The sequence below is a fragment of the Nematolebias whitei genome, chromosome 16 (assembly GCF_014905685.2).
Source record: "Nematolebias whitei isolate Nwh7 chromosome 16, NemWhi1, whole genome shotgun sequence".
Classification (NCBI taxonomy): domain Eukaryota; kingdom Metazoa; phylum Chordata; class Actinopteri; order Cyprinodontiformes; family Rivulidae; genus Nematolebias; species Nematolebias whitei.
This window is the reverse complement of record NC_056513.1, coordinates 28,746,034-28,761,004: the sequence shown is the minus strand read 5'-3', so window position 1 is coordinate 28,761,004 and position 14,971 is coordinate 28,746,034. Positions and strand designations below refer to the sequence as shown.

Genomic DNA, 14,971 nt, shown 5'->3' with positions numbered 1-14,971 from the left:
CAGTCAGGTCGGCAGTCTTACCCATGATTGTGGTTTTGAGTAATGAAAAAATAAAATGAAGATTTTTTTTTGTTGTTGTTTATTTCTTGAGTGAACATTGATGCAAAAAATAAAATAATTAAAAAAAAGCAAGTTTAAAGAAATAAAACTTTACATCATAAGCAGATAGTTAATGTACTCTTTCCAACATTCAGGTAGTAATTTCAATAAATCTCTCACAATGTATGATACATTCATTTCTCTGTTTGAACTCTCCTGGAGCCAACTTTTACTTCCCTGTGACCAACAAACAGATGGCGAGTGGGAAACACGTAAATTGTCTTCCAATATTTAACAAGATGTTTAAAGTAGAAATGCTTTATACTATACTCAACATAAAGACTTGCTGTATTATTTACAATATTTACTGTAAAATTAAAAATCAGGAGAGATAGAAAGGCACAAGTTTCCCTTTTTTTAAATACATGTAAACATCTTGTCAAAAAGCATGCAATAACATTTCATTTTACAAAAAAGGATACCATTTTTAGACAAAGTACTTAAATATTGTTTTCCAGCAAAATATAATTCTCTCAAAAATACTTTCCCATTCACTCTGAACTGTTAGACATTATTCTTTTTTTAAAAAAATGGGTGAGAGATTAGCATACAGTCACAACAGATTGTAAAATGAGGCCTGTCTGTTATTGTCTGAAAATTATTGCAAACAGGAACATTGTTGGGATACTTGGTGCTGACAATAAATGAGAGGAAAACCTCGCACGCTAATCTAATATTTTAGAAAGATAAAGCTGGAGGCATAATTCAGATCTTTTGAAGTGAGTTATTTGGGAAAGATTATGAACAATTATTATCTCACCTGATGTAGATAGCTCTTTAAACATTCTCAGCTTGGACAAATAGAACTTGGTTTGGCCAAGCCAGAATGTGGCCAAGACAAAAGTGGATTTTTATCGTAAAATCTCTCAAATCTTCGACGATGCATTCATGCAAACACTATTTTACAGTTATTCCAATAAAGCAGGGCTATTCAACTAAACTGCTCAGGGGCCGGACATCCAGCAGTTAAAGTCATTATGTAAACAAACCAAGTATTACAATGATCTGTTACCTTTTAAATTTGTTTATTTTGTAATGATTCATAAATGCAATAAACATAACCCATACCAAGTCCCATCAAAAAATAAAAAAATAACTCATTGGTGGGCCGGACTGAAGTCACCCGCGGGCCGGAAGTGGTCCGCGGGCCGCGGGCCGCCAGTTGAATATCCCTGTTTTAAAGCATCTCGTGCTGCATTTCAGATAAAACGAGCTACTGCTTTTTGCACGCCATAAAAAAGTAAATTTAATTAAAAAAATAAATAAATAAAGCATTTGATGGGAAATGATGAACTAAGTTTTACCTGAACTTTTATAAATTATTTTAAGACGTGTGCTGTTTCACGATGGTAGTGATCCACTTCAGTCTTGGCCTGCTTGGACTAGCTGTTAGCTCTTCGCTACATTTAGAGTTAAGGCACTTTCACAAAGCACCTGGACTTAAACACCTGCTTTAGACGTGAGACAGTGACAGAGATGTCATAACAACAATAAACAGATTAATTACGTAGAAAATCCATAATGACGCACAGCTACTTTGAATTGTGTTTAAAAAAAAATCACTAACCTTTCTAACTAACTAATAAGCTTTCTAAACTGAGTTAATTCTACATTTTAAATATAACAATCAGAGGCAGCTTAACGAAGGAGTGGTCTTTGCAACCATTTTGCAGAATTCTTATGTGAAAGTGCCTTTTAACTCTAATTCTCCAAACTGAGGTTGTTCAAAGAGCTACAACTGAAACAGGTAAGAAGCTTACTGTTCATAACCTTACCACAGAACCCTGCGTCCAAATAACTGAACTATCCCTTTAACACATCGTCACCTGCTCTCTCTCTTTAGTCTTTATGAGAATGAAAGTGCAAAACCATCCTTGTTGTGTCTGATCTCCACCACTCGCCTAACGTTTTTGTACACTTTAAATGATTTTTGTCTTTGTCTTTGAATATGGAGGGTGGAATGTGACTAATTAAAAAAAATAAATCAATCATGAAATAAAGAATTTAAAAGGTAGGTTTATTTACTTCATGGGACATTTAATTGTATATTTAATGATTTAATGATGTATTTAATAATTATCATGCAATTATTTAATTTTGTCACATTCCACCCTCCATATTTGAAAATCTTCAATCACCACCACGGGACGGACCTAAAAATGAGGTGCAGTTTTGTGATTACGAGGCTTCAGACCACTAAATGCAATTGTTCATTCCTCTCCCCTGCTAGCTGTGCTCATGTCTCAGTTAACATCCTTTACCCTCTGTAAACGCAGGAACCTGGATATGGCCAAACCTATGACATGTATGCAGATTGCCCATGCTGAATGAGTTCATATTCACATTTGCCAGAAAAAAAGGGTTGGGGGGAGGGGGGGAGAGAGCATCTACTTGGCATCACATACTTTCATACACACATGTAAATACACACTTACAGGGCACAATTATCACAACGTCACACTTATCTTCACTCTGTGACGCTGTCGCTGTTCAGTAGCATCGTCGAAGTTTCCCACGACCGTCCAGACATCAACTGGGTGTGAGAAAATTTAACTGTTCAGAACTCTACTGAAAATAGTAGAACTTGGCCCAAGAACTAAGAAAAAAAAAAGACTCTAAAATGGGAGAAGCGCTCATATTACAATATCCTGTTCTTCATCAAGCATTCGTCAACACGTCATCTTCTGTACAACTGAGCAGAATGAGCATAAGAAGTTATTAATGACTGTACATATTAATCTGAATAAACTGTAACTCTAGACTAACACTGCTTTTGGATATTGTGAACGTTACCAGGTATGCATGTTTAAACTGTGTGTCAGTACTTCATGAACGCTCTTGTCAACTCGTAAATTACATGTTAGGACTTGCCTGGCTTGTGTAGAAATAAAGCACCTTAATGTAAAATGTTTGGCTGGTCAAAACTTTTGCAACACAATTATTTTTATTATTATTTCTGGGAAGTGTTGGTTCGCAAAGGGCTGGTTTTGCTTCGCTGCAGGTAAAAAGACATTTAGACAAGCTGCTCTGGAGATAACACAAATAACAGCCGTGACTGTGAACGCACCTCACTACTCGTACTGATCTTGCACCGTTTCTTCCTGCTTCGCTTCATCCTTTTTCCCGACACGGTAACATCTTACACAATATTGTGCCACGTCTACGACACTTGCCTACTAAACAGCGAGTGGGTGACACGGGAGCTTCATGTGCACGTTTTCATTACGCCGGAGTGACATGTTCATTTCAAAACAGCTCGAGCTTTGGACTTTTGCATATTCGTGTTGATTGTTGACTACACGTTTTAAAATGTACAAACTCAGCATTAATGTTAATAATGGTTGTTACCATCCAGAATTGAGATTCTGACGTAAATATTTAGCTAATGATGATGCTTATATAGCCCTTGGGATTACTTAAAATAGACCTGTAGTTATACAGTTTAAGATTTCTGTGCCTTCACATATACGTCTTTGCCCTGTGTTTTAGCTTGCTATGCTGCAAAGCTAATATTAGTGCTGGCATTTTTTTTTCCTAACACTATTCTGTTCGTCTACTTTTGTCTAATTTGTAAGCAAATTTCATTTTTATGCGCACAAAAGCATGTGATGTACGTGTATCAGTTTCCTTCAACTCTCGTGTGAGCCTACGCATTCTAAGTGACTTATGGCTTTATCTCCGTAAAAAATACTGTTTTCTTTGGGGCAGGGTTGCATGGGCGTACATCTGAATGCTTTGTCACAATTTTCAGGAATTGTGTGAGACTTCTTCAACTATTCTCAGCTCAGAAGTTCTCATAGCAACCGCAGTGTGAAACTGTTTTTTTTTTTTTTTTTTGCATCGGTCACCATGTCGCTGATCACGTCGTCTTAGTTGAGGTCGTGGAAACGCAGGGCAACGGGACAAGAGCCACCAGGTAAGGTCTTCCATGCCCGTTTTTTGTTGTCCCTGAACCTCTTTTGTCTCTTTTCCAGTGCTTCATGTCAATTTCCGCCAAATCTGAGCGGCAAAGTCACTTCTTGTGGAAGTAGATGGTGTGAGTGAGGCCCGACTCCACCTTTGGTATCTGGTCACTGATAATTTCCACCAGCATTTCAGGGAATTCCACTTTAAGGGCCTGCGACTCACGAAAGGTGTAGAAACAAAAGTCCAACAAGTTCCCAACGAGCTGCGCATCAAAAACACATGAGAAAAAAAAACAACTTTATTTTTCTTACTACATTATGTATTAAGTGTTAATGACACACACATTGCATTTATTCAATTCATTCAATGTTTATCGTTCTTGCTGTCCTTGGGTTAGAATGACCTCTGAGGCCTCAGTTTTAAAACTGAAACCTCAGGGGTCATTTTAACACAAGGACAGCAGAATTGTTCAGTTTGTATCTCACTAGGCTGTGACTGCTGGGGACAAACTGTGAATGAGAATTTCAAGAAAATGTCCAAAATGTGACCGACGCTGGCAAAATAAGTCAGAATGAAAGTGATCGTCTTGTTCTGCTAGTTGCTGTAGCACCAGGAAAACCCGTGATAAAATTATCGTAATTTCCAGACTATAAGCCGCTACTTTTTTCACAAGCTTTGAATCCCACGGCTTATACAATGCTGCGGCTAATTTATAGATTTTTTTTTTTTTGACCGGCTAGCTAGCTTCATTCCACCAAAACATTTAGCCTCGTCACACCCTGGCGCTCACATAGCTGTCCAATATGCATCTCTCTTGGGGGATGGGTCCTCGGGACTCAATGAGACTACCTATAGAAATAAAGGTTAAATAAACGACCTATGAAATTCTCTCGACTCCCCTCCCCGTTGTGCCCCCAGGGAGGGGGGGAGATGAAATAAAGAAGTATCTGCAGCCACTCAAAATAAATGTGAATCGTGCATTATTGTGGCGCTCTGAGCTCGGTAGGAGGCTTGGACGACTAGCGGTGAGAAATCATTTACCAGAACTGGCTGCATGTGAAGAGGAACTTTAGCTCAAGTCTGCCAGTGGATCCTGACAGCGGAGCAGGGTAAAAAAATCCTCTGTCACCAACAGGTTTCGAAAGGCAACTGCATGATGAAGAGGACAGCACAAGCTCAAGTGTGCAGGAGGAAGATGAAGATAGTGATCAATGACCCTGGTAAACTACTGTATTTTTATTTTTTTTACCAGCTGTGTTACAGGCACTGTTCACAAAAAATATATACTGTATGTATTTGTGTATGTTACCAGTACGCATTTAATTAAAAGTTTGAAAAATCTTTCTGCTTAAATATCTCATGTTACAATGTGGACAAGCTTATATAAAAGCGTAGCCTATATATGTACAATTTTTTTTTTCCTTTTTAAATTTTATGGGTTCTTTTTAAATAACAATCAACAATTTAGACCAATAAAAATAATTAGTTTTCAAGCTGGTCGGTACTCAATAAAAACTAGCTTGATGCCAACCAGGTGACAAATTTCAACAAACTATATTTCATTTTGAAATGGTGAATTTGAAAATAATTCAATATAGAAAAAAATTAATCCTCATTGTGGCTCATTTTGCCCGCATGGGTCACAAAGGTCTCAACAGGGTCCTGAGATTTCATATGTGACTCATAAAGCTTTGCCCTGCTGTTGCAGGCATTTAAAACATGTCTGATAAATGTACAGAATAATTTTTTTCTCCAAATAATCAGAGTCATTGCAAACATCTGGAGCTTATCTTGCATCTTCCTGGAATCCTTCTCAGTTTAGTTTTGACGAGTCAGAAAGTACAAGAAATGTGAAACTTCTTTGGCAGCGATTGGCAAACAGTGAAACCAATTAGTAACTGACTGGAAACAAAATTAAAAGACAAATTACCGTTCATTTGAGATGTGATTGAAACATAAAGACACTTTGTGACTAAATAGGAGCATCACAATTTATTTTGTAGTTTGTACATACTAGAAATGTTATGTTGTCACTACAAATTAATTGAAAATGTGTCTATTGTCTCATAATTTTCCTACCGCTTTTTTTCCAACTAGTCTCCCAATTACAGTGGCCCTTAGGTGTAAATGATTTACATTTCAAAAAAACAGATTTATATTTGAAAAAAATGGAATTGTATGTGGAAAAAACTGAATTAGATTTGAAAAAACTGAAATGCATTTGAAAAAACGGAATTACATTAGAAAAAAATGAAATTACATTAAGCCAAAGCGGAAGTTGTCGAAGCAGAAGTGGCCCGAATCACATTAGAAAAAGCAGAATTACATTTGAAAAAACGGAATTACATTAAGCCAAACAGGAAGTTTTTTTTTTTAACTTTATTAACAGCATAAAACCGAACAACAGAACAATATACAGTACACACACGATGGAGATACAGTTAGCGGGGTATCCTTTAGCCTGTAGAAACCGTTTTGTTCAAGCTTAAAGAAGATATGACGCTTCCTGTTTGGCTTAATGCAAATTTGTTTTTTCAAATGTCATTCCGTTTTTTTCAAATGTAGTTTTGCTTTTATGTGATTGGGGCCGCTACCGCTTTGGCCGCTTCCACTTTGGCCGCTTCCACTTTGGCCGCTACCACTTTGGCCGCTACCGCTTTGGCCGCTTCCTCTTTGGCTTAATGTAATTCCATTTTTTCTAATGTAATTCAGTTTTTTCAAATGCTGTGATTTTGTTGTATATGTTGTGTTTTTCAAATGCAATTCCGTTTTTTTTTCAAATGTTGTTCATTTACACCTTAGGGCCACCATACCCAACAGTTTCAACCCAGTAAGATACTTGAATTAACATCCTTTTGATTAGGAACCCTGTGCACCTCTAGTCAACTCACCACTGGGGATCAGCACTGTTTATTTGCAAAGCTTTTTTAAAAACCGTAATCTATTCAGTGAATTAATTCAAACTGGTTATCTCTGTGACCCCACTTGCACCCAAAGGCTTTGCTCCTGTTGACCCTGAGTGTAGAAAAGTAACATTAATTTAGTACATTTCTCACAATGACTACTCAGTACTCTGATCCAATAAAATGAAAGCTCATATTGATCCTCTTCTGTTCCATTCACCAATGCAGCCTCTTCCAAAGTACCCCCCCCCCCCCAACTCCTCCTTAGGGAAAAAGCCAGATGTAATTATCCCTATTCCAAACTGCACAGCTTTATTGAACCATTAAATAAAGCATTAATCAAATCCACTGGGTTGCCATTTTACTTAATTCCTATAAAACTAGACACCTAGAGTAACAAATGGATGCCTCCATCCAATACGGAAGTGAAGTGACTAAAGGAAGCCTGCTTATTTGGTATGCTGTTGGCAGAAGCAGACAGGTCAAAGGTGACTTACATCGTGCATGGCGTCCAGCAGCTTGGTGAGCTGGAAGAAGCGTTGCCAGGTCTGGCCAGAATTGTTGGTTGCTTTTCCTACTGACCGCCGGAGCTCCTTGATGTAGTTTACCCTCATCTCCTCAAAAGCCGCCTGGTTCTTCAGACCCTCTTTGGGAACTAAAAAACAAAAGTTTATCTATCACCATCTTGATTTATATAAGTATTTCTATACAATACTATTACAATTTTACTTGCCAATTTTGGCAATAAATAAATAAATAAAGATTTTTACTTTAAATATAGTCTTAGCAAGCGGATACAACCATAGAAAAAAAGATTGTAAGATTTTGCGTAAGAAAACAGCAACAATGGTTGTTCTTTTTACCATGTTTTAAAATGATTAAATTCTAAATTTATAGTACAAAATCATAATACCTATTAAACAAACACAAATGGAAAAGATGTTTGTGAAAGATTAAGTCCACCACATGATTAAAGAGCTGTAGAACCACCTATACATCTATAACTTGAAGTAGTCTCCATCACAGTTGGTGGTTGAACCCAAGTGCAGGCAGACATGGGGAGCACTAAGTAAAATAAAAACAGATTTATTAAATAAATCAATAAATAAATAAAATAAGAATCAGAATCAGCTTTATTGTCATTGCACCAAGATACAACGAGAACATGTACGTACAGTCGTCTGAAAGATGGACGTAGTGCACAAAACTGCTGCTAATTAGCTCAGCCTTCTTATTCTTATTTAGAAGAATATTTTTGCTTAGATGAAAAAAGGGAAGAAAACATGAGGAGATAAGTTATAAAAAAAGATCTCTCACACCATGTCCTAGACATGGCATGGTTTGAGGCATCAAAAAACCTACCACAGCAAAGCAACATAAATAGACATGATACATATAGGCTGGTGAAGGCATTGAATTTTAAGGGAAGGTCGTAGCATAGTCCAGAGCCTCCCTCAGCCATTGTCCAGTTAAGAGGTGTTAGTTATCATCAGCTCGGTTGAGGTTCCGCCACATGTCCATGGCCATGGGGAAGGGAGGGGTGAGGAGACAGACAAAGCATCTTTGTTTTTCCTAAACATGCCAGGAAGCCCTCCGGATTGAAGGTGAAACGTTTGAGCACAAAAAAAGAAACCGTCCAGATGACCTGACTGAAAAATGTTGGCTTGTATACCTGGATTATTGAGCATGGACTTTGTTGATGCCAGGAAGTATTGAGATAAGTCCATCGTCAAGGCCATTGGGTCAGGCAGAACTCGTAAATTGCCTTTTCTGCCTTTTAAAGTTTCTCTGGTACATTTTTCTGATGGTGACTCCAAACAGCCGAATTGATTCCTTACGCCAAAAGTCGAGCTTTCAACTTCTCCAAGAAAATTCCCACCGTTCATGGGTGCCGCCAGAAAGTTCACAGTCCTGATAACAACCTGCTCCAGCTCTCTAACACGGCCCCATATAATTCAGTCTCAGTGCTGCCAAGCTTCGACACATCCACACAAATTTGTAGACAATACAGATTTCACCAACCCAAACAGCAGAATCTAGTTGTCATCATGAATCCAATTTTTTCCGTCGAGGTAAGAGGGTCCTCCTTACCCTAACTTCCTGTCGAGAGAAGTTGATCAATTTTGTTGAGACACCAGCTGATCAAAATCCTTCGAACTAGGAAGGTATGCAAGAAAAAAAGAGGCTCTTTTAAGGCTTCACAAGATGAAAGAGAGCGAAGCAGGGAAGCGGGGGGACAGAGCAGAAGAGGGCACGTCCGTCTTCACCGGAGCACAGAGAAAAACAGAAAAAAAAGCTGACATGGCAGCAGCAACTTATAAAAATCAGGAGATGAAAAAACATGACACAAAGGAACACAGGGTGGACTGGGACATCTGATGGGTTGCAAAGAACAATGAGCTGATGGAGAAATGGTGATCAGAAGTGGTTTAAATAGAAATGAGGAAGAAACTTCCTGAGGGGATTGTTGTATTTTCTGAATTGCCCTCGACGAAGATGGTCACTCTTCCCTCTCCGGTCGTCCTCCTGCTTTTGCTCTTTGTTCTGTGAATCTCAGAGCCTCTACACATCTTCCAAATAATACATTATGGCTCTGGTTAGCTGGTCTCTCAATGCAATTGATAAAATTTTCTTGATGAAGAGACAGGGTGCAAGAGAGCCCTCATGCCCTGAAGGGATACACGCAGCTGGATATGTCATGGATTCCTGGGGTGAATGGAAGATGATGTGCCTGTCTGTATTGTCCATTGAGGACGTAAAAGACATGTACGTAATTGGGTTTATGATAACAGGATTTCTGCTTTTTGGAATCAGCGGATACCTGGGATATCAACAAATTAGGAAGACGTTGGCAGCAGTTTGGCAATGGTGAGGCTGCCTGCCTTATGTGAAAGATTGAACCGTGCTTCAAGCGCTCAGACTCATATGCTTTGTGAACTGAACCATAAGCTGGATGCGATTTCTGAAAATCATAGGCCACTTGCAGCTCCTAGAATTCACTGGCATGAAGGAACCGACCTTGGAGAAGGTTAACAAGCACGGGCTGGCAGAATGTCCATAAATCTAGCTGTTTGGATTCGCCACTGAGTTTACCAGAAGAACTGAAGGCAGATACAAAATCAATAGTTGGCCTGCCCAAATCAATTGTTGCTTATCTGAATCTGGCCTTCCCACTTGGCCTTGGATGAGCCAACTTATCTCAAATTGCTCCTGGTGTATACGTAAATCCAAAAGCTCTGGTCCTGCTCACTCCCCTGAGAACATCCGTGGACCCTATCAGAATTGTACCAGATGCTAGACACTGTAACACAACACTACACAAGACAGGCCCTGGAGAAATGTGGATATCCTTACTGGGTCTTCCTGAAAGCAGAGAAAAAACCCAAACAGGACTCCAACCCATCACAATCACCTCATACCATCTATCAAATGCAATGGTCAGGTGAAAAAGAAGGAACCCAGACGCAGACCAGTGGTCATTCCGTATGTTGCGGAAGTATCAGAGAAACTGAGACTTTTATTTTCTAAACACAATGTCCCAGTGGCTTTTAAACCCCAAAATACATTATGGCAAAGACTGGTTCATCCCAAAGATCCAGTCCCCCGGCACAAAGAGTAATATTGTGTATGCTGTTCAGTGTCAGGAGGGCTGTGATCAGTCTTACATGGGGAAACTAAACAGCCAATGGCCAAAAGGATGGCCCAGCACAGAAGAGCAACAACATCAGGCCAGGACTCTGCGGTCTACACTTCAGAATCAGAGTCAGAGTCATAGTTTCTTTATTGTCATTCGCACCTCATGTGGTACATGTGGTGGAGTGAAATTAAGTACACGGGGTCCCAGTTACATCCAACAATAAAATGTATAAGAAAAACAGTAATAACAAATAAGATATGAACTAAGAAAAAAACATCAACTAAATATACACTAAGCACTCATAACATAAAACATTGTACATCAGCACAAACATGAACATGAGTCTGTGAGCAGATGTGCACGCATGAACACATCAACATTGAAACAGATCAGCAGCAACATGAAACAGATCAGCAGCAACATGATATGGTTTTTCACAGTGATTATTCTAGTTAGGGTAGAAGCTGTTCCTCAGTCTAGTGGTTCTACACTTAATGCTCCTTAACCTCCTTCCTGAGGGGAGTGGGGCAAAAAGTGTGGACAAACTCTACATCAACGGTCAGCTGTTTAGAGATCCAGAGGTTACTCCCTGGCTCTATTAATAATATAAAAAAAAGGTAAGTATGATCTTCAGTTGCTAATTTTACTTAAAATGTATTAGCAAGCATATATATTCATATTACTTACCAGATATTTATGTAATTTTTCAGCACAGCTCGGTTGGTGGGTTACACAGATGGTGGTGGTACACGGTGGCATGACACTTAATGTGGTAAGGGGGTTCTTTTTTTATTTTTTCTTCTTTTATCTTTATGTGTTTATTGTGTTTATTATCATCTCACTTTATTTTTTTTGTCTCTATTTTTCTGACTCAATAATTATTAGCACACAGGCACAAAGGCTTATATATATCCATATACATACATACAAATACCTCATAAAGGAATACATGCATGATTTACCTTCAAAAACAGCACTTAGTTTATCTATAAATCATAAATAATCAATCATTAAGGATTATGTTATTGTCTGGGTGTTTTACTATTTTTGATATTTGTGATAATGGGTGTGGTTTAATTATATTTTCACAAGCACAAATATGGGCATCTTAAGGTTTGTCACATGGAATATTAATGGAGCCGGTAGCCAACATAAAAAAAATAGAATCTTTAGCCAGATTAAAAGATTAAAGGCAGATGTTGTATTACTCCAAGAGATTCATAAATTACCGTCAACTGTGGATGAGCTAAAATCTCCTGAGTTTCCTCATGTATTCTCAGCCTGCTATAACTCAAGACAGAGAGGAGTAGCAATATTAATACATAAAAATGTGAACTTCACAATATTAGACACAGTTATAGACCCGCAAGGTAGATATATAATATTAAAATTATCCATACTCAGTCAAAAATATTGTATTGTTAGCTTATATGGGCCAAATGTGGACGATGCTGCTTTTTTTCATGATCTCTTTTCTACTCTATCAAATCACATGGATTGCTCGCTGGTACTGGGAGGTGATCTTAACTTTGGTCTAGATAACAAAATAGACAGGCTGAATGCAGTAGGAGCTCAACGCAGTTGGCAATCCATAAATGTAGTTAAACAGTACATGAGTGATTATGGACTCTGCGATGCATGGCGGTCTCTTCACCCTAATAGTAAAGAGTATTCTTTCTTTTCACATGTGCATCACTCTTACTCTCGTTTGGATTATTTTATAATCAGCAACTCATTGCTGACCAACATTTCAGACACTAAGATACACCCTATTGCTGTCAGTGATCATGCACCAGTTACTTTAAATTTAGATAATAAGAAAGAAATCCCAAAAAGTATAAACTGGAGATTAAATACCTCACTGCTTATGGACGAAGAATTTATACAATACTTTAAAAATGAATGGACATCGTATTTAGAGTTTAATGACTTGCCAGGTACATCAGCGTGTACACTCTGGGAGGCTGGGAAAACAGTTATGAGAGGGAAAATAATATCCTACGCAACAAACAAAAAGAAAAAAGAAAATAAACGTATTGAGGAATTAGAGAAATCTATCAAATTATTAGAAAGTTTACAAGGAGAGGAAACACAGACAAAACTACGCAAGATAAAATTAGAACTAAATGAATGTATTGACAAAAAAAACAAATTCTTAGTACAAAGACTTCGCTTGGAACATTTTGAACACAGTAATAAATCCGGTAGCTTTTTAGCTAATCAACTCAAATTAAATAAAGAAAAAACGTCTATATATGGTATTAAAGACACAAATGGTAACATAACTTATGACGAGGAAAAAGTAAATAGTGTTTTTAGAGATTTCTATAAAACTCTATATACTCCACAAATAAACCCAACAGATGAAGATATTAATCAATTCTTGGAGAGAGTAATACTTCCAAAACTAGACAGTAGTCAATCTTCAGAACTAGACTCACCATTAACATCAGATGAGCTCCGTGAAGCCATTAAAAACATGCCTAATAAGAAATCTCCAGGCCCAGATGGATATCCAGCAGAATTTTATAAAGAGTTCTGGAACATCCTGGAACCAATATTTCACAGAATGCTACATGAGTCAGAAGAAAATGGCAGGTTTCCAACACATATGAACTCAGCCAACATTAGTCTACTATTAAAACCAGGCAAAGACCCAGTACTACCTACCAGTTATCGCCCCATCTCTCTTATTAATGTAGATGTTAAAATAATTAGTAAAGTCCTCTCTAAAAGATTAGAGAAAATAATTCCTCTCATTATTCATCCTGACCAAACTGGATTCATAAAAGGAAGACACTCGACCACAAATACACGCAGATTATATAATTTAATAGAGTATTCATATAGTAAAAATATTGAAACGGCTATTTTGTCTTTGGACGCAGAAAAAGCATTTGATAGGGTAAACTGGAAATTTTTATTTTCTACATTGAGTAAATTTGGTTTTGGGGACCATTTCATTAATTGGTTAAAAATATTATATAACTCACCAAGAGCATGTGTCAGGACAAATAATCAAATATCTTCAAGCTTCTGTTTACAGAGGGGGACCAGGCAGGGATGTCCACTTTCACCTGCACTATTTGCTATTTTTATTGAACCTTTAGCAGCAGCAATAAGACAAACTGCTGATATTAAAGGTATACTGTGTAGAAATATAGAACATAAAATTAGTCTTTATGCTGACGATGTCTTACTTTTTCTTCAGAACACAGAAAAGTCAATATCTAATCTTATCGAATTAATAAACTCATTCTCAAAAGTTTCTGATTATTCTATAAATTGGTCAAAATCCACAGCTCTTCCAATAAACTGCGTGTTTAATACTTCTCTCAATGAACGACTACAATCAGGTAACATTACATACTTGGGCATTAATATTTCTCCTAGATTGGAAGACTTAATAAAATTGAATCATATCCCAATTTTAAAGAACATTGAAGATGATCTTACTAGATGGAAATCTCTGCCCATATCACTTATGGGAAGAGTTGCCTCAGTAAAAATGATGGTCCTGCCGAAAATAAACTATTTATTCTCAATGATTCCAAATAAACCTTCAACTGAATGGTTTAAGTCACTGGACTCTTTGATATCTAAATTCCTTTGGAAAAACAAAACTCCACGTATTAGCTTAAAAGCATTACAGAAATCCAAAGATACCGGAGGATTAGAACTTCCCAACTTCTATCACTACTATTTAGCCAATAGGTTACAATATATCTCAAAGTGGTTAAATCCAAATACATTAGATGAAACTTGGATAGACATAGAACAAACTTTATGCAATAATATTAAGATTTCAGATCTACCGTTTATTAGCACAAATATAAAAAGACATGTTTGCTTTAAAAGCATCAGTATTAGCTCTTCTCTGACAGCATGGTGGGAGTATTTGAAAATGACAAAATCTTCACTACTCCCCTGTAGACATACACCCATCTGGAACAATCCTGACATCCTACAAGAAAATAATATGTTAAATTTCCCAGGTTGGAGAGTCAAGGGAATTGAACGTCTGGAACACATATATGAAGGTGTAGACTTTATTCCATTTAATAATTTAATAATACAATTTGACATTGAAAATAAATACTTCTTACAATATCAACAAATTAAGTCTATCATAAAAAAGAAATTTAAGCTTAATAAAACTTTGTTAGAAACACCAATATGTGTGTTAGAGTTCCTTAATCTTAAATCCCCCAAATTATTATCTAAAATATACAAGAAATTGTCTAGAATCAATGACTCCATAATGTTACCTGTTGCAAAATGGGAGTCAGATTTATCAATCAATTTTGACCAAAACACCTGGTCTCAAATATGTTTAAGAACATTTAAAATGACTAGAATCTCCAACTTACAATTAATACAGTATAAAGTTCTTTATAGAGTACATTATACAGGTCAGCGAATGTTT

General features: G+C 37.2%; 1 protein-coding gene across 1 annotated transcript in view; it reads right to left on the bottom strand.

The window, feature by feature from the left end:
- Positions 1–3,570: 3,570 nt before the first annotated feature.
- Positions 3,571–14,971, bottom strand: part of nr3c2 (nuclear receptor subfamily 3, group C, member 2) — a 182,747-nt gene continuing 171,346 nt past the window's right edge. Inside the window, exons 8-9 of the mRNA XM_037689957.1 lie at positions 7,406–7,563; positions 3,571–4,267 (exon numbers count right to left, since the gene is read on the bottom strand). Of these exons, the coding sequence (XP_037545885.1) occupies positions 4,112–4,267; positions 7,406–7,563 (314 nt within the window). The 3' untranslated portion in view covers positions 3,571–4,111. The remainder of the gene's footprint in view (positions 4,268–7,405; positions 7,564–14,971) is intronic.